Source organism: Heptranchias perlo, unplaced genomic scaffold, assembly GCF_035084215.1.
Source record: "Heptranchias perlo isolate sHepPer1 unplaced genomic scaffold, sHepPer1.hap1 HAP1_SCAFFOLD_162, whole genome shotgun sequence".
Classification (NCBI taxonomy): Eukaryota; Metazoa; Chordata; class Chondrichthyes; order Hexanchiformes; family Hexanchidae; genus Heptranchias; species Heptranchias perlo.
The window spans coordinates 736305-756737 of NW_027138881.1; the positions used below are offsets into that span (position 1 = coordinate 736305).

Sequence of the window (20433 nt, forward strand, 5' to 3'; positions counted from 1 at the left end):
GTTTCTGACCTTATGATGGAGGGAAGGTCGTCGATGAAGCAGCTGAAGATGGTTGGGCCTAGGACACTGCCCTGAGGAACTCCTGTATCAATGCCCTGGGGCTGTGATGATTGGCCTCCAACAACCGCTACCATCTTCCTTTGTGCTAGGTATGACTCCAGCCATTGGAGAGTTTCCCCCTGATTCCCATTGACTTCAATTTTACTAGGACTCCTTGGTGCCACACTCTGTCAAATGCTGCCTTGATGTCAAGGACAGTCACTCTCACCTCACCTGGAATTCAGTTCTTTTGTCCATGTTTGGACCAAGGCTGTAATGAGGTCTGGAGCCGAGTGGTCCTGGCGGAACCCAAAGTGAGCATCGGTGAGCAGGTTATTGGTGGGTAAGTGCTGCTTGATAGCACTGTCGACGACACCTTCCATCACTTTGATGATTGAGAATAGACAGGGTGGTAATTGGCCGGATTGGTACAATGGTACAATTCTAAAGGGGGTGCAGGAATACAGAGACCTGGGGGTATATGTGCACCAATCTTTGAAGATGGCAGGATAGGTTGAGAGTTTTTTTTTAAAAAAAGCATACGGGATCCTGGGCTTTATAAATAGAGGCATAGAGTACAAAAATCAAGGCGGTTATGATGAACTTTTATAAAACACTGATTTGGCCACAACTGGAGTGTTGTGTCCAAATCTGGGCACTGCATTTTAGGAAGGATGTGAAGGCCTTAGAGAGGGTGCAGAAAAGATTTACTGGAATGGTTCCAGGGATGAGGAACCTTAGTTATGTGGAGAGGCTGGGGTTGCTCTCCTTAGAGCAGAGAAAGTTGAGAGGTGATTTGGCTAAAAGAGACTTAACATCATTTAAGAGTATTGTATACGCCGATAAAGCATGGAAATGGGATTAGAATAGACAGCACTAGTACCACGGGTGTTGGGCTGAATGTCGTCCTGTGCTGCAATTTCTGTGATTTAAGGCTGATTTATTTCTTACTGTACAGTAAAATGCCACCTGACATCTTGTCTCCTGATGCAAGGAAGTCATTGTGATAACTGTCTTGTTTTCCAAGGTATGATGGAAATCCTTCCTGATCGTTGTGTTGCGATTGCTAAGAAGGAGCTGATGTACGCTGGCACTGTTGGACTGGTGTGCTGGCTTGCTGGCATCATCTTTATTAACCGGCAGAAAAAGACTGATGCTAAAAGTGTGATGACTGAGGCTGCTCAGACCATGTTGAAAGAGAATGTGAGTAAATAAGGAGAGCTCTTGTTACTAAACAGCCTCATCCTTACTTGGATTTGCCTGATGCTAACTGTACAATGAAAACCAGCACAAGCACATTAAATCTGCCTGTGTTTGAAATGTAATGCTATGAACAATATTCAGTGAACATTTGCAGATGCAAAAGTCTTTCTGCTGATGACCTGCTTGAGATCCAATGATTGCAGCAGAAGAATAAACTCTAAATGGCTGGATTACAACTAAGAAAAATTGAACTGTTTAAAAGTGAAAGGAACCATTGGCTAGAAAAGCTGCTTGTCTCTGCAATTCCTTTCACTGTTCTGCCATCCATATTATACTAATGATCCAGTGCAGTCTCGACACTTATAAAGTATCAGTGCATTCCCCACTGGATTGGTCATGGCGTGTCTATTCCCCACCGCCACACTCACCCTCTTGCCTGCATCACTCAACCCAAATCCAGTAGGAGGCGGCAAAGTTCATAGTGGGGGAATTTAAAGTTAGTGCGGTAAAGTTTGTTTTTAAAAAAAAAAGTTTGATGTGATGGTAATAGAGGATTATAGATTCTCTGAGCTACAGACTGAATGACTACAGAAGTTTACAGCACAGAAGACTGCCATTCAGCCCATCATTTTGGTGCTGGCTCTGTGCTAGCCCAATCCAATACTAATTCCACTCTCCCCATAACCCTATATCCTCCTCTGCTTCAAATGTTGTCTAATTTCCTTTAAATGATACAATGGTCTCTGTCTCAACCACTCCTTGTAGTAAAGTATTCTATGCCCCAATAACCCCCTGCATAAAGAAATTTCTTCTAATCTCTCTGCTTGTCCTTAGTGATAATTTTAAATTGATGGTCCCTCATCACTAACATCCCAACCAATGGAAATAGCCTTTCCGTATTCATGCTATCAAAACTATTTTTAAAATCTCAATTAAATATTCTTTATCCTTCTCTAGTGGAATAGTCCAAGTATCTCAACACTCTCATAACTGCAGCTCTATTTGAGATTGTGCTCCCTATAGAAACATAGAAAATAGGAGCAAGAGAAGGCCATTCAAAATGATCATGGCTGATCGCTAATTCAGTTCCCTGTTCCTGCTTTTCCCCCCATATCCCTTGATCCCTTTTAGCATTAAGAAATATATCTATCTTCTTGAATACATCTAATGACTTGGCCTCCACTGCCTTCTGTGGTAGAGAATTCCACAGGTTCACCACCCTCTGAGTGAAGAAATTTCTCCTTATCTCTGTTCTAAATGGCATACCCCGTATCCTGAGACTGTGATCCCTGGTTCTGGACTCCCCAGCCATCGGGAACATCCTCCCTGCATTTGGTCTGTCTGGTCCTGTTAGAATTTTATATGTTTCGATGAGATCACCCCTCATTCTTCTAAACTCTAGTGAATATAGGCCCAGTCGACCCAATCTCTCCTCGTAAGTCAGTCCTGCCATCCCAGGAATCAGTCTGGTAAACCTTCATTGCACTATGGACAAATCATTGATTATATTCGGAGAACAAAAGTGGACCTGACCCTGGGGTACACCACTTCCAACCCTTCTCCAATGTAAGCAACCCTCATCTACACCTGTCCATCAATCAATTTTCTATTCATGCTGATACACTTCCTCATGCCACGTGGGGGGGGGTTGTGGTGGAAGGGAATGTGGACTCAAATTTGTCAAATGAGACTTGCCTTTAGAAAATCTGTGCTGTCTGTCCTTGATTAACCTGTCCAGTTCTGAATGTTCACTATTTTATCTCGCACTGGGGTGAATTTTCCTGCTCCTCTTTGAATAGTGCGATGGGATCTTTTACGTACCACCTGAACAGGACCTCGAATTAATGTCTCATCCAAAAGGCTGGCCCTCCGACGGTGCAGCACTCCCTCGGTGCTCCACTGGGAGTGTCAGCCTGGATTATGTGCTCAAATCCTGAAGTGGGACTGAACTGTTCTCTTTTCTGTCCAGTTAATTTGGGCTGGATTCCATATCTTGCATAACTTTTTTCCTTGTTTTAGTCCAGCATTCTTTAACTCTTCTTTGTCCCTTTCTTACATTAAATGTAAGTTTTCCCCTCCCTATCTCCTGAAAATATTATAATCAGGGGTATTGGGTTCAGTCCTATCCACTCAATCATTTTTTGAAGTGTTTTCTTTCATTCTTTTTTAATTGAACTTTTTGATGCCCCTTCTGCAAATGTTTTTATCTCATTACCTCAGACAGCCTCTTTCACTTTCTCAAGATTTTCTCATTCTTTCTGCTTCTATTCCAACAGCTTTATTAATCTTGCTCTTTGCTTCTCGTCTCAAATTTAGACTTTTCCCACTCTGTGCCATATTGGTTTAAATGCTCTATTTAACCTCTCCACAAGGATGTTGGTGCTGCCTCAGTATGCCTCATTCCTTAGAATCATTGAATAGTTACAGCACAGAAGGTGGCCCATTGATCCCGTGCCGGCGCTCTCTAAGAGCAATCCAGTTAGTCCCAATTCGCTGCTCTTTTCCTGTAGCCCTGCACATTTTTTCCCTTCAAGTATTTGTTCAATTCCTTTTTTGAAAGCCACGATTGAATCTGCTTCCACCGCCCTTTCAGGCAGCACATTCCAGATCATAACAACTTGCTGCGTTAACAAAAAAGTTTCTCCGTGTCGCCTTTGGTTCTTTTGCCAATCTACTTAAATCTGTGTCCTCGGGTTCTCGACCCTTCTGCAAATGGGAACAGTTTCTCTTTATTTACTTTATCTAAACCCTTTATGATTTTGAACACTTCTATCAAATCTCCTCTCAACCTTCTCTGCTCTAAGTAGAACATTGTGGTGATTGCAGAGTGTTCAGTTCCATTTGCAGCCCCTCAGATAATGAAGCAGTCCGCGTGCAGCAAGACCTGGACAATATCCAGGCTTGGGCTGATAAGTGGCAAGTAACATTCATGCCAAACAAGTGCCAGGCAATGACCATCTCCAACAAGTGTCCAATCACCTCCTTTTGACATTCAACGGCATTACCATCGCCGAATCCCCCACCAACAACATCCTGGGGGTCACCATTGACCAGAAACTGAACTGGACCAGCCACATAAATACTGTGGCTACAAGAGCAGGCCAGAGGCTGGGTATTCTGCGGCGAGTGACTCACCTCCTGACTCCCCAAAGCCTTTCCACCATCTACAAGGCACAAGTCAGGAGTGTGATGAATACTCTCCACTTGCCTGGATGAGTACAGCTGCAACAACACTGAAGAAACTCAACACCATCCAGGACAAAACAGCCCGCTTGATTCACACCCCATCCACCACCCTAAACGATCACTCCCTTCACCACCGGCACACTGTAGCTGCAGTGTGTACCATCCACAGGATGCACTGCAGCAACTCCCCAAGGCTTCTTCGACAGCACCTCCCAAACCCGCGACCTCTACCACCTGGAAGGACAAGATGTGGAGATGCCGGTGATGGACTGGGGTTGACAATTGTAAACAATTTTACAACACCAAGTTATAGTCCAGCAATTTTATTTTAAATTCACAAGCTTTCGGAGATTTTCTCCTTCCTCAGGCAAATGATTTGCCTGAGGAAGGAGAAAATCTCCGAAAGCTTGTGAATTTAAAATAAAATTGCTGGACTATAACTTGGTGTTGTAAAATTGTTTACAATTGGAAGGACAAGGACAAGAGCAGCAGGCACATGGGAACAACACCACCTGCATGTCCCCCTCCAAGTCACATGCCATTCTCACTTGGAAAAATAACGCTGTTCCTTCGTCACTGGGTCAAAATCCTGATGTTCCGTACCTAACAGCACTGTGGGAGTATCTTCACCACACAGACTGCAACAGATCAAGAAGGCAGCTCACCACCACCTTCTCAAGGGCAATAAATGCTGGCCTCTCCAGCGATGCCCACATTCCATGAATGAATTAAAAAATAAATAAAACCTCAGCTTCAGTCTATCCATGTAACTCCAATCCCTCATTCCTGGAACCATTCTAGTAAATCTTTTCTGCAACCTCTCCAAGGCCTTCACATCCTTCCTAAAGTGCAGTACCCAGAATTGGACACAGTACTCCAGCTGTGGCCGCACCAATGTTTTATAAAGGTTCAACATAATTTCCTTGCTTTTGTACTCTGCCTCTATTTATAAAGCCTAGGATGCAGTATGCTTTTTTAACTGCTTTCTCAACCTGTCCTGCTACCTTCAAAGATTTGTGCTCATATACCCCCAGGTCTCTCTGTTCCTGCACCTCCTTTAGAATTGTGCCATTTACTTTATATTGTGCCTCATTCTTCCTGTCAAAATGTATCCCTGCACTTCATCTGCCATGTGTCTGCCCATGCCACCAGCCTGCCTATGTCCTCTTGAAGTCTATCACTATCCCCCTCACTGTTTACTACACTTCCAAGTTTTGTGTCATCTGCATATTTTGAAATTGTGCCCTGCACACCCAAGTCCAAGTCGTTAATATATAACCGTTGTTCCACAAGTTGCTCCAATGTCTCAAGAATGTGAACCCTTCCTTCTTGCACCTGGATCCACACACTAAACTTCAATAACCTTTCTGTCTTTAACCTGTCCAATGCACAGCACCGGCAGCAATCTGGAGATTACCACCCTTGAGGTCTTGTTTCAAACAATTCCTGATGACTCAAACTCCCTCTAAGTCCTCAAACATACTCATGTCATTGCTTCCAATATGGATCATGATTTTTGGCTGCACTGTCTCTCTTCCCAGAAGTTTTTCCACCCTTTCTGTGATGTCCGTGTGGGGTTGGTCACTCTGCCCCCTGGTGGTTGGGTTCTGGTGCCCAGTGGTCACTCTGCCCCGCCTTGTAGAACAGTCACTGCTTTCAAAACCTCCTCAATCCTTCCATCTGGCTCCTCCCCTAAACATCTCCATTTTCCTTTGCACCTCTGTTCTGAGGCCAGTTTTTTTTTTCATCTCGGTGTAAAGTGCTTTGGGACATTTTCCTGTCTGGGGAGAGCTGTGTAAAATCTGCTCCAAGCACTGACCCAAATTTTGTGTTTTTAACACATTGGAGTTGAGGTACCTCGGGCACAGTTCCTAAAGGGTTGCTTGTTTCTCCAATGCTCTTGTTTTAGAGCTTGACATCATCCTCCATTACAGCAAGTATTTTTTTTCGGTGCTATTTGGTAATAAATCTGAAACTCCTAACTGAGTTACGTTGTGAACTTTTTAGCTCGCCAGTATTCTGTATTGAAGTCACCTTCGTCTCCCTCCAGATCAGGTTGTGGGTGTTTCCGGAAGGAACCAGGAATCACGATGGTCACATGCTGCCATTTAAGCGAGGAGCTTTCCACTTAGCCGTACAGGCACAGGTAAAATCTCAGTTAAAATTTTGGAATATTTTATTCACTCGAGTAGAAGCTACATTTGCAGTAAAGTCTGCAGGAGTGGTGCAATACGAGTGAGCAGTGCAGGACATGACAGTTGGTGCAAAGCAAGTGAGCAGTGCAGAATGGGGAAGTTGGTTAAGGACGAGTGAGCAATGCAGAACGTGGCAGGAGATGGTGCAACACAGGCGAGCAATGCAGAACGTGGCAGGAGATGGTGCTACACAGGTGAGCAATGCAGGACGTGGCAGGAGATGGTGCTACACAGGTGAGCAATGCAGAACGTGGCAGGAGATGGTGCTACACAGGTGAGCAATGCAGAACGTGGCAGGAGATGGTGCTACACAGGCGAGCAATGCAGAACGTGGCAGGAGATGGTGCAACACAGGTGAGCAATGCAGAACGTGGCAGGAGATGGTGCTGTAAACAAGGTCCCACCTTCCACTGGATTTACAGCTGCCATGAAGCAGTTTACTTTAAAACTGATTTCCGTTTGAATGGGGTTTGTTTAAATTTGTACCGATTGTATAAATGAGGAGGAAGAGGAGATTGATCAAAGGGACATACAGAAAGTGTGTGGTCTATGGTGCAAACATAGACATGAAAATACAGAAGCAATGATCAGCCTATTCGACTGGAAAGCAATTTCTCTCAATCCCTTCCTGTCATTTTTTCTGTGCTGGCAGTTTCAACGGGGTGAATAGTTAATTGTAAGAATGTAAACTAACGTCATTGACCACCAGGATACATGTTAATGGCCTGTGAAAAGCCACTTCATGCAGTGATGTTGGACCTCACCAAGACTCTGCCCAAGCTGCAGGAACCCAGCTAACATCAGGCATTCTGTATAGTTGGGGGTTCAGCATCACCTACTGATGCTGGATACATGGCATCACTGCTGCCAATGGGTTTGGGACTGTGGGGCTCCTGGGGTTCAGATAGTGTGTGCACCACACAAGCTTCAGTTTTGCATTTGTTGTCCAAACTGGTTCATTGTGTTTGCCGGGACATCGGGGCGACCTCCTTTGCTTTTCAAAACTGTGCCGTGGGATCCTTTACGTCCAACTGAGGGCGGCCGGGGCCTTGACAGTGCCGCCGTCTCTGGAGTGGGACTTGAACACATGGCCTTCTGACTTGGGTGAGCATGCTACTGCTGAGCCAGGCTGACACCTTAATGTGTTTAGAAAAACAGTGAGGAAAAACCGCTCCAAAGTACAAGGGGGTTAAGCGAATGGGGTGAGTTGGCTCAGTCACTCTTCAAACAAAGGGTGTTTAGGTGGGAGGTGAGATGTTTCTGAACGTCAAATTGAAATGGAGCAGTGCTGGGAGCTGGTGGTTCCTTTCATTAATGTCTTTCCGTTTAGAAGCTGTTTTACTTGACTTTTGTCTTTCGAATGTCAGCTGGTGCCTTTTTCCATTTCTGATGAAAGGTCACATCTGAAATGTTAACCTACCTTTTCTCTTTCCGATACTGACACACTTGCTGTCACGTCCAGCATGTACTCCTTTTTATTTCAGATTTGACATTCATTCATTTTATCCCTTTTTAGGGTGTTAAACTCCAGTGGAAGTTGGGGTGCCCGATTCCTCAACAGGAGTCGATCCTTTTGGCGGGGCGGTGGGGGGGGGGGAGGGGAGGGGAGGGTGGAGAGAAGGGAAGCAATAGCCCAATCCACATTGATTACTGAACTCTACATTTAACCAGATCTGTTGTGTTTCAGGTCCCAATTATCCCAGTGGTGTTCTCCTCTTACAATGACTTCTACAACAGGGCAGAGAAAAGGTTTACATCTGGTATGTATCTGAAATTAAGCAGGCCATAGAACTGGTGGTGTACAACTGAAGAATGGCCCATTTCAACCCTGACCTTGCCCCCAGACTCTACAGTTAGTACTTTCTAATATTAAATATAGGTATGCAAGCTCTTCGGCTCCCTCTCCATAGTGTACTGAGCCTGCTATCATTTGGCCTCTGCCTTTACCTGAAGACTGCCCTCTAAATTTAGGTTTGGTGAGTTCCTTGATGGATTTGCTGAGTGTTATAGTTCCACTGCTGCCATGTAACCTTTAAAAACTTAAGAAAGCTCTTAAGTCACCCTTGACTTTTAAGAGCTGATATAACCGGTTAATGTGCAAAATTAAAGCACATGGGATTGGTGGTAATATACTGGCATGGATTGAAAATTAGTTAACACAGGAAACAGAGTAGGAATAAATGGGTCTTTTTCGGGGTGGCAGGTGGTGACTAGTGGGGCCCTAGATATTCACAATATTTATCAATGATTTGATGAGGAACCAAATGTAATATTGCCAGGTTTGCCGATGACACAAAACTAGGTGGGATTGTGAGTTGTGAGGAGGATGCAAAGAGGCTTTAAGACTATTTAGACAAGTTGAGTGAGTGGGCAAATACATGGCAGATGCAATATAATGTTGATAAATGTGAAGTTATCCACTTCAGAAGGGAAAAACAAAGGCAGAGTATTATTTCAATAGTGATAGAATGTGATGCACAAAGGAACCTGGGTGTCCTTGTACACCAGTCACTGAAAGCAAATATGCAGGTGCAGCAAGCAGTTAGGAAGGCAAATGGTATGTTGGCCTTCATTGTCAGAGGATTTGAGTACAGGAACAAGGATGTCTTACTGCAGTTATATAGGGCCTTGGTGAGACCATATCTGGAGTAATGTGTACAGTTTTGGTCTCCTTACCTAAGAGAGGATATACTTGCCATGGAGGGAGTGCAGCGAAGGTTTACTGGACTGATTCCTGGAATGGTAGGACTGTCGTATGAGGAGAGATTGGGTCGACTCGGCCTGTATTCACTCGAGTTTAGAAGAATGAGAGGGGATCTCATTGAAACATATACAATTCTGACAGGGCTCGACAGACTGGATGCAGGGAGGATGTTTCCCCTGGCTGGGGAGTATAGAACCAGGGGTCACAGTCTCAGGATACGGGGTAGGACATTTATGACTGAGATGAGGAGAAATTTCTACACTGAGGGTGGTGAACCTGTGGAATTCTCTACCACGGAAGGCTGTGGAGGCCAAGTCATCGAGAGAGAGAGAATATCAGCCACATATTGAATGGCGGCGCAGGCGTGAAGGGCCGAATGGCCTACACCTGCTCCTATTTTATGTTTGAGAAAAGGCCATTCAACTCATTGAAGTTCATCCCATCCACCCTACATGCCCAGTGCAACTATCCTGAAATCCCCAAATGTGTCTCACCATTACTGTACCTGCTTATTCAGAACATTCACACAAGTAAAATAAACTTATTTTTAAGCCAGTTTTAAGTTACTTTTAACTAATCTAAATGCATGTAATCTTGTTCTGCTGTCCTGGGTTTTGATGTGATATCCTTTACATTGTTACATTGGCTTGTTTCTGTGCTGTAGACTCATTCGGCCCAACTGGTCTATGATGGTGTTTATGCTGCCTCCCTACTTCATCTCACCCTATGAGTATATCTTTCTATTCCTTTCTCTCTCGTGTGCTTATCCAGTTTCCCCTTAAATTCATCTATGCTATTTGCCTTAATTACTCCTTGTGGTAGCACTTTCTGCATTCTAACCACTCTTTGGGTAAAGAAGTTTCTCCTGAATTCCCTATTGGATTTATTAGTGACTCTTTTATATTTATGACCTCTAGTTTTGGACTCCCCCACAAGTAGAAACATTTTCTCTACGTCTACCCGATCAAACCCTTTCATTATCTTTAAAGGCCTCTATCAGGTCGCCCCTCAGCCTTCTCTTTTCCAGAGAAAAGAACCCCAGCCTGTTTAGTCTCTCCTGATTAAGTATATCCTCTCAGTTCTTGTGAATCTTTTTTGCACCTTCTCCAATTCCTCTATATCCTTTCTATAATACGGAGACTGGAACTGTTCACAGTAGTCCAAGTGTGGTCTAACCAATGTCCTATACAAGTTTAACTTCTCTGCTTTTCAATTCTATCCCTCTAGAAATGAACCCTCGAGCTTGATTTGCCTTTTTTATGTCCTTATTAACCTGTGTCGCTACTTTTAGTGACTTGTGTATCTGTCCATAGATCCCTCTGCTCCTCTACCCCATTTAGACTCTTATTATCCAAGCAATATCGGGCCTCTTTATTCTTCCTACCAAAAAGCACCATCTCACATTTATCTATATTGAAATTAATTTGCCAATTATACACCCATTCTGCAAGTTTATTAATGTTGTCTTGCAGTTTCTCCAGTTCTTTGATGAAGTAACGGACAGGGTTGATGAGGGGAGTGCGGTTGATGTGTACATGGACTTTCAAAGAGCATTTGATAATGTACCACATAATAGACTTGTTAGCAAAATTAAAGCCCATGGGATTAAAGGGGGCAGTGGCAGTGTTGATACAAAATTGGCTAGGGGACAGAAAGCAGAGAGTAGTGGTGAATTGTTTTTGACTGGAGGTAAGTATACAGTGGTGTTCCCCAGGGGTCAGTATTAGGTCCACTGCTCTTTGATATATATTAATGACCTGGACTTGGTTATAGAGGGTATAATTTCAAAGTTTGCAGATGACACGAAGCTTGAAAATGTAGTTATCAATTTGGAGGATGAAGACAGACTAGTGAAATGGGCAGACACATGGCAGATGAAATGTAACAGAAGTGTGAAGTGATACATTTTGTTAGGAAGAATGAGGAGAAGCAATATCAACTAAATGGTACAATTTTAAATGGGGTGTATGTATACAAATCTTTGAAGGTGGCAGGACAAGTTGAGAAGGCTGTTAAAGCATATGGGATCGTGGGCTTTATTAATGGAGGCATAGAGTACAAAAGCAAGGAAGTTATGCTAAACCTTTATAAAGCACCAGTTAGGCCTCAGCTGGAGTTTTTTTTTATTCGTTCACGGGATGTGGGCGTCGCTGGCAAGGCCGGCATTTATTGCCCATCCCTAATTGCCCTTGAGAAGGTGGTGGTGAGCCGCCTTCTTGAACCGCTGCAGTCCGTGTGGTGACGGTTCTCCCACAGTGCTGTTAGGAAGGGAGTTCCAGGATTTTGACCCAGCGACAATGAAGGAACGGTGATATATTTCCAAGTCGGGATGGTGTGTGACTTGGAGGGGAACGTGCAGGTGGTGTTGTTCCTATGCGCCTGCTGACCTTGTCCTTCTACGTGGTAGAGGTCGCGGGTTTGGGAGGTGCTGTCGAAGAAGCCTTGGCGAGTTGCTGCAGTGCATCCTGTGGATGGTGCACACTGCAGCCACAGTGCGCTGGTGGTGAAGGCAGTGAATGTTCAGGGTGGTGGATGGGGTGCCAATCAAGCGGGCTGCTTTATCTTGGATGGTGTCGAGCTTCTTGAGTGTTGTTGGAGCTGCACTCATCCAGGCAAGTGGAGAGTATTCCATCACACTCCTGACTTGTGCCTTGTAGATGGTGGAAAGGCTTTGGGGAGTCAGGAGGTGAGTCACTTGCCGCAGAATACCCAGCCTCTGACCTGCTCTCGTAGCCACAGTATTTATATGGCTGGTCCAGTTCAGTTTCTGGTCAATGGTGACCCCCAGGATGTTGATGGTGGGGGATTCGGCGATGGTAATGCCGTTGAATGTCAAGGGGAGGTGGTTCGACTCTCTCTTGTTGGAGATGGTCATTGCCTGGCACTTATCTGGCGCGAATGTTACTTGCCACTTATCAGCCCAAGCCTGGATGTTGTCCAGGTCTTGCTGCAGGCGGGCTCGGACTGCTTCATTATCTGAGGGGTTGCGAATGGAACTGAACACTGTGCAGTCATCAGCGAACATCCCCATTTCTGACCTTATGATGGAGGGAAGGTCATTGATGAAGCAGCTGAAGATGGTTGGGCCTAGAACACTGCCCTGAGGAACTCCTGCAGCAATGCCCTGGGGCTGAGATGATTGGCCTCCAACAACCACTACCATCTTCCTTTGTGCTAGGTATGACTCCAGCCACTGGAGAGTTTTCCCCCTGATTCCCATTGACTTCAATTTTACTAGGGCTCCTTGGTGCCACACTCGGTCAAATGCTGCCTTGATGTCAAGGGCAGTCACTCTCACCTCACCTCTGGAATTCAGCTCTTTTGTCCATGTTTGGACCAAGGCTGTAATGAGGTCTGGAGCCGAGTGGTCCTGGTGGAACCCAAACTGAGCATCGGTGAGCAGGTTATTGGTGAGTAAGTGCCGCTTGATAGCACTGTCGACGACACCTTCCATCACTTTGCTGATGATTGAGAGTAGACTGATGGGGCGGTAATTGGCCGGATTGGATTTGTCCTGCTTTTTGTGGACAGGACATACCTGGGCAATTTTCCACATTGTCGGGTGGATGCCAGTGTTGTAGCTGTACTGGAACAGCTTGGCTAGAGGCGCAGCTAGTTCTGGAGCACAAGTCTTCAGCACTACAGCTGGGATGTTGTCGGGGCCCATAGCCTTTGCTGTATCCAGTGCACTCAGCCGTTTCTTGATATCACGTGGAGTGAATCGAATTGGCCGAAGACTGGCTTCCGTGATGGTGGGGATATCGGGAGGAGGCTGAGATGGATTATCCACTCGGCACTTCTGGCTGAAGATGGTTGCAAACGCTTCAGCCTTGTCTTTTGCACTCACGTGCTGGACTCCGCCATCATTGAGGATGGGGATGTTTACAGAGCCTCCTCCTCCCGTTAGTTGTTTAATTGTCCACCACCATTCACGACTGGATGTGGCAGGACTGCAGAGCTTTGATCTGATCCGTTGGTTGTGGAATCGCTTAGCTCTGTCTATAGCATGTTGCTTCCGCTGTTTAGCATGCATGTAGTCCTGAGTTGTAGCTTCACCAGGTTGGCACCTCATTTTTAGGTACGCCTGGTGCTGCTCCTGGCATGCTCTTCTACACTCCTCATTGAACCAGGGTTGATCCCCTGGCTTGTTGGTAATGGTAGAGTGAGGAATATGCCGGGCCATGAGGTTACAGATTGTGCTGGAATACAATTCTGCTGCTGCTGATGGCCCACAGCGCCTCATGGATGCCCAGTTTTGAGCTGCTAGATCTGTTCTGAATCTATCCCATTCAGCACGGTGGTAGTGCCACACAACACGTTGGATGGTGTCCTCAGTGCGAAGACGGGACTTCGTCTCCACGAGGACTGTGCGGTGGTCACTCCTACCAATACTGTCATGGACAGATGCATTTGCGACAGGTGGATTGGTGAGGACGAGATCAAGTAAGTTTTTCCCTCGTGTTGGTTCGCTCACCACCTGCCGCAGGCCCAGTCTAGCAGCTATGTCCTTCAGGACTCGGCCAGCTCGGTCAGTAGTGGTGCTACCGAGCCACTCTTGGTGATGGACATTGAAGTCCCCCACCCAGAGTAAATTTTGTGCCCTTGCTACCCTCAGTGCTTCCTCCAAGTGGTGTTCAACATGGAGGAGGACTGATTGATCAGCTGAGGGAGGGCGGTAGGTGGTAATCAGCAGGAGGTTTCCTTGCCCATGTTTGACCTGATGCCATGAGATTTCATGGGGTCCAGAGTCAATGTTGAGGACTCCCAGGGCCACTCCCTCCTGACTGTATATCACTGTACCGCCACCTCTGGTGGGTCTGTCCTGCCGGTGGGACAGGACATACCCAGGGATGGTGATGGAAGAGTCTGGGACGTTGGCTGAAAGGTATGATTCTGTAAGTATGGCTATGTCAGGCTGTTGCTTGACTAGTCTGTGGGACCGCTCTCCCAATTTTGGCACAAGTCCCCAGATGTTAGTAAGGAGGACCTTGCAGGGTCGACTGGGCTTGGTGTTTTTTTGCCGTTGTCGTGTCCGGTGCCGGGTGGTCCGTCCGGTTTTATTCTTATGACTTTTCGTAGCGAGATTTTACAACTGAGTGGCTTGCTAGGCCATTTCAGAGGGCAATTAAGAATCAACCACATTGCTGTGGGTCTGGAGTCACATATAGGCCAGACCGGGTAAGGGCGGCAGGCTTCCTTCCCTAAAGGACATTAGTGAACCAGATGGGTTTTTACGACAATGCGGTAGTTTCATGGCCATCATTACTGATACTAGTATTTTAATTCCAGATTTTTTTATTTAATTAATTGAATTTAATTAATTGAATTTAAATTCGCCAGCTGCCGTGGCGGGATTTGAACTCATGACTCTGGATTTTAGTCCAGGCCTCTGGATTACTAGCCCAGTAACATAACCACTATGCTACCGTACCCGATATTGTTAAATTCTGGGCATCACACTTAGGAAGGATGTCAAGGCCTTGGAGAGGGTGCAGAGGAGATTTACTAGAATGGTACCAGGGATGAGGGACTTCAGTTATGTGGAAAAGCTGGGATTGTTCTCCTGAGAAGGTTAAGGGGAGATTTAATAGAGATCTTCAAAGTCATGAATGGTTTTGACAGAGTAAAATAAGGAGAAACTATTTCCAGTGGCGGAAGGGTTGGTAACCAGAGGACACAGATTTAAGGTGATTGGCAAAAGAGCCAGAGGTGACATTAGGAAACATTTTTTTACGCAGTGTGTTATGATCTGGAATGTGCTGCCTGAAAGGGTGGAGGAAGCAGATTCAATAATAACTTTCAAAAGGGAATTGGATAAATACTTGAAGGGAAAAAATTTACAGGGCTATGGGGAAACGGCAGGGGAGTGGGACTAATTGGATAGTTCTTTCAAAGAGCCGGCACAGGCACGATGGGCCGGATGGCCTCCTGCGCTGTACCATATGGTACTATGATTTTAACGCATTCTTCTTTTGTACTAACTACACCCCTCAATTTTGGTGTCGTCCGCAAATTTTGAAATTATACTTGATTCCTGAGTCCAAATCGTTGACTTAAATTGTGAACAGTGGTTCCAGCACTGATCCCTGTGGAACACCAACTTCCCACCTTTTGCCAGTCTGAGTTACTACCTTTAACCCCTACTCTGTTTTGTAGCCAGCTTGCTATCCATTCTGCTACCTATCCCCTTAGTCACGAGTCTACAATGCAGTACCATATTGAAGGCCTTTTGATATTACATCAGCTGCATTACACTTGTCTACTCTTTCTGTTACTTCAAAGAATTCAGTAAGGTTGGTCAAGCATGACTTTCCCTTTTGAAATCCATACTGACTTATTTTCACTTTCTAGATGTTTTTCTAATGTCTTTGAGTAAAGAGAGAGTATTCCATCAAACTCCTGACTTGTACCTTGTAGATGGTGGAAAGGCTTTGGGGAGTCAGGAGATGAGTCACTTGCTGCAGAATACCCAGCCACAGTATTTATTTCTGGTCAGTGGTGGCCCCTAGGATGTTGATGGTGAGGGATGGGGAGGTGGTTAGACTCTCTTGTTGGAGATGGTCATTACCTGGCACTTGTGTGGCACAAATGTTACTTGCCACTTATCAGCCCAAGCCTGGATGTTGTTCAGGTCTTGCTGCATGCAGACATGGACTGCTTTATTATCTGAGGGGTTGTGAATGTTACTGAACATTGCAGTCATCAGTGAACATCCCCGTTTCTGGTTTCTCTTCCCTTGTACGCATGCCCCTCATAACTTTTCAGCACAATGTTTCTACATCCACTGCACCGGTGGCCTTAAGTTTAAACCCTAGTTTCTAATCCCTCCCTCAATCTTCTCCCAAATAAAACCGATTCAGTCCCCTTAACCATCTTCAAGGATGCTTCATTTCAGATCTAGGATTGTCCAGCTCATTGTGGCAACTCTTCAGCCCATCTACTTTCATAACTGCTTGAAGGAGCTGAGCCCAACACAATGTGTGGCCTTTGATATGTTCATACAATGTGTGGGCCTTTTACTAAATATTTTCTTAACATCTTGATTTAATTGATGTGTAATTTTAAATAACATCTCCCCATGTAGCACTGCAGGATTTGTCTGAATTGATCCATGTAGACTCCATGTGCTTGGTGAACTACCAGCTTTGTGAGGGGTGAATGTGCCAATAAATTGTCTCAGTTCCTAGAGGGGTGAATGGGGAAATGAGCCTCGCTCCCTGTAAGTGTGCAGCATATCTTTCCCCCCCTCTTGTCCCCATTCAGTGAGTGGTCAATGTGATGTGACTTTTTTTGTTTCTTTATTTCCAGGCAAGTGTACAGTTCAGATTCTTCCTCAAATGGAGATCCGTGGGCTGACGATCGATGATGTGCCAGAACTAACAGAGAAAGCGCGGAATCTGCTAATGACCGCCTGGGATGAAATCTCTGCTCCTCTCCTCAAAGCGAGTGGGGCTCAATGAAGTCACTCGTTCAGATTTGTTCATGGGGAAGTGTTTGCATCAGTGAAATATATGTGCGGAGGCCTGATCCACTGATGCTTCACATCGTGTAAGAGAGTTTTACACTAAATGGATTTTCATGGAACATTAGAAATTCCTCATTGATCAGCAAGATGCTGTCACTCGGGCCTTGAGGTAGTCTCTTGCTGGACAGTATGGGCGTGAGATCCCAACCAATGGATCTGGTGTCTGAGGTGGGATCTCTTGCTTGTAACTAATAGGAAGGAGGCAGATGCTCTGTGAGCTGTTTAACTGCTGTCAGTTCTGCTGCCCAGGTGCTCCCTCACTCACTCAGGCTGTTTTCCTTCATAATCTGAGTACTGTTGTCTTCCTGTTGTGTGTTCCAGCACTAGAGGTTGGTCAGGGGTCAACATGTAGATGAAGGAACTAGGTTGAAAACTATTGCTGCCCTTCTCAATTGTACATCCACTAATAAATGAATACTCCACAATACTGACCATCAGCCCTGTCAGACTTAACACATCAGAGCTTTTTTGTTTTAATACACAGCACTAAATGGTCTTTGTGTGGACACAGAACCCCATTACACATTCCACACCCTTTCCTGATCAGGCCTCAATTCCCTTTCTTGATTCACTTGTTGCTTATGAGGGGAGTTAGTGAGTGTCAGTGGCTAGCCTGCAGTAAGTGAGGCAGAGTTACTCGTCTATCAATATTGATCAAACGCTTTTATCCAAATGTATTTCAGTTATTGAATTAGCAACAATGTATTGAGATGAAGAAGTCTTAAGCTTCACTGGAGGTAATTTCCCACTATTGAGGTAGTTGCTGTTTGCATTACTGAAGCACTAAAGCTACAACAAGGGGCCTGATATAAATTACAAATCTCAGTATTTACAACAGTCTAAATGTACAGGAATTAACCTGCAGTAAATATGTGCAAACCTGACTGTATAGCATTCATGGCACTAGAAATGACTCCTCCCTATTCCCACACCTCACCCTGGTCCATCATTGCTCACAAGGCCAAATAATGTGATGACCATTTGGCCAATAATGGCCACTCCTTAGTATCAGCAAATAGGGCCATGAAAATATATAATGTTCTGCAGCTTATTTTTGCTTTATTGCTTTTGAATGTCTGTTTCTGTACCATTTGCTATTGTCTGGTAAAATATTAAATAATGCTGCATGTAAATGTAATTTGCATTGCTTTGGGCTTTCATGTGAAAATATTTGATCCTTTTTAAAGTTACCATTTTCACTCAACTTTTGAATAAATATTTAGCTTCAAGATCATCTCTTGCACCTTCTCCCCCTTCCCTTTCTCCTTTCCCATTAACAATTTAGTTTTTGTCTTAATTCTATGTGACCGTAGAGTTACACGAACAATAAAATAATTTGGGCTAATGTTTCAAGAGTCGGGAGTAATTTGAAACATTTAAAAGGATATTAGCAAAGCTTGCCTGAAATGTTGCTATTGTTGATGTAAAATAAAAGACCAGTAGTGCTTGAAAATGACAAATTGGATTTCTGCCCTATAGCACCAGCAACCTCCTGTATTACACATACTTGATTGACATTGAAGTGGGTCAGACTCTATACACACATTGGCAGACAATTCACACATGGTTACACTAAAGATGGGAGGGGTGACTTTAATCACAGGACCAGTACTAACCTTTCCATTGATGATCCGAATTGAATCGGCTGTGACTGTGGTTAGCAATAAATGAACAAACGTTTGCACTGGTATGAAACTTTTATTTCTTGGGTTGCTAGTTAACCTTATGATGGGATGCAAAAGGAGTAGGATTGATGGGATGCACTATGGGGAGGAGTGAGAGGGCAATATGGGGAGGGGGAGGATTGATGAGGCATAATAAGGCACAGGGGTGGATTGATGGGATAATATGGGGAGGGGGAGGATTGATGGGATGTGGGTGTCACTGGTGAGGCCAGCATTTATTACCCATCCCTAATTGCCCTTGAGAAGGTGGTGGTGAGCCGCCGCCTTGAACCGCTGCAGTCTGTGTAGTGAAGGTTCTCCCACAGTGCTGTTAGGAAGGAAGTTCCAGGATTTTGACCCAGCGACGATGAAGGAACGGCGATATATTTCCAAGTCGGGATGGTGTGTGAGTTGGAGGGGAACGTGCAGGTGGTGTTGTTCCCATGTGCCTGCTGCTCTTGTCCTTCTAGCTGGTAGAGGTCGCGGGTTTGGGAGGTGCTGTCGAAGAAGCCTTGGCGAGTTGCTGCAGTGCATCCTGTGGATGGTACACACTGCAGCCACAGTACGCCGGTGGTAAAGAGAGTGAATGTTTAGGGAGGTGGATGGGTGCCAATCAAGTGGGCTGCTTTGTCCTGGATGGTGTCGAGCTTCATCCAGGCAAGTGGAGAGTATTCCATCACACTCCTGACTTGTGCCTTGTAGATGGTGGAAAGGCTTTGGGGAGTCAGGAGGTGAGTCACTGACTGCAGACTACCCAGCCTCTGACCTGCTCTTGCAGCCACAGTATTTATATGGCTGATCCAGTTAAGTTTCTGGTCAATGGTGACCCCCAGGATATTGCTATATGAAGAGGGGGGGGGGGATTGATGGGACGTAATTACATGGAATGCACAGCACAGAAACAGGCCATTTGGCCGAACTAGTCTATGCCAGTGCTTATGCTCCACTCGAGCCGCCTCCCAACCTTTTTCATCTAACCCCATCAATATATTCTCTATTCCTTGCTCCCTCATGTTTTTATCCAGCTGCCTCTTGAATGCATCTTTGCTATTCAACTCAACTTCTCCTTGTGGCAGCGAGTTTCACATGCTAATCACTCTGGGTAAAGAGGTTTCTTCTGAATTCCCTATTGGATTTAACCTCTCAGTTCTGGTTTCATCCTAGTAAATCATTTTTGCACCTTCTCCGGTGCCTCTTTATCCTTTTTATAATATGGAGACCAGAACTGTGCACAATACTCCAAGCGTGGTCCAACGAAGGTTCTATACAAGTTTAACATAATTAGGGAGGGGGTGGATTGATGGGACAATATGGGGAGGGGGTGGATTGATGGGACAATATGGGGAGGGGGTGAATTGATGGGTCAATATGGAGAGGGGGAAGATTGATGGGACAATATGGGGAGGGGGTGGTTTGATGGGACAATATGGGGAGGGGGTGGATTGATGGGACAATATGGGGAGGGGGTGGATTGATGGGACAATATGGGGAGGGGGTGGATTGATGGGTTAATATGGGGAGGGGGTGGATTGATGGGTTAATATGGGGAGGGGGTGGTTTGATGGGACAATATGGGGAGGGAGTGGATTGATGGGTTAATATGGGGAGGGGGTGGATTGATGGGTTAATATGAGGAGGGGGTGGATTGTTTTTAAGAGTTGTGTATATTTGAGGTGGGGGGGGGGAGTGCGGGGTGGGGTGGCCGGGAGAGATGGAAAGCATCTTCAAAGTGACTGGGCTCTTTGCTGTTGAATGAAACATTGGTTTGAATTTTCTATCCTGGCCATGGTTTTTCTCCTAAGTCCAATAAGAATGATAAGACAAAAAGCAAAGTGTGTGTTTGGTTTATGATCAGTGAGTGCTTTACTTCCTTGGTTACTGAATGATGGGAGATGTGTTCTGTAAACATACACACGT

General features: G+C 45.2%; 2 protein-coding genes across 4 annotated transcripts in view; one reads left to right on the forward strand and one right to left on the reverse strand.

Annotated features, from left to right (window-relative positions):
• Window positions 1-18532, forward strand: part of LOC137309335 (1-acyl-sn-glycerol-3-phosphate acyltransferase alpha-like) — a 44287-nt gene extending 25755 nt beyond the window's left edge. The window contains exons 4-7 of the mRNA XM_067977590.1: window positions 1067-1242; window positions 6479-6574; window positions 8311-8383; window positions 16636-18532. Coding sequence (XP_067833691.1) covers window positions 1067-1242; window positions 6479-6574; window positions 8311-8383; window positions 16636-16787 — 497 coding nt within the window. The 3' untranslated portion in view covers window positions 16788-18532. The remainder of the gene's footprint in view (window positions 1-1066; window positions 1243-6478; window positions 6575-8310; window positions 8384-16635) is intronic.
• Window positions 1-20433, reverse strand: part of LOC137309330 (divergent protein kinase domain 1B-like) — a 128983-nt gene that overhangs the window by 78046 nt on the left and 30504 nt on the right. The gene's annotated exons all lie outside the window — the stretch shown is intronic.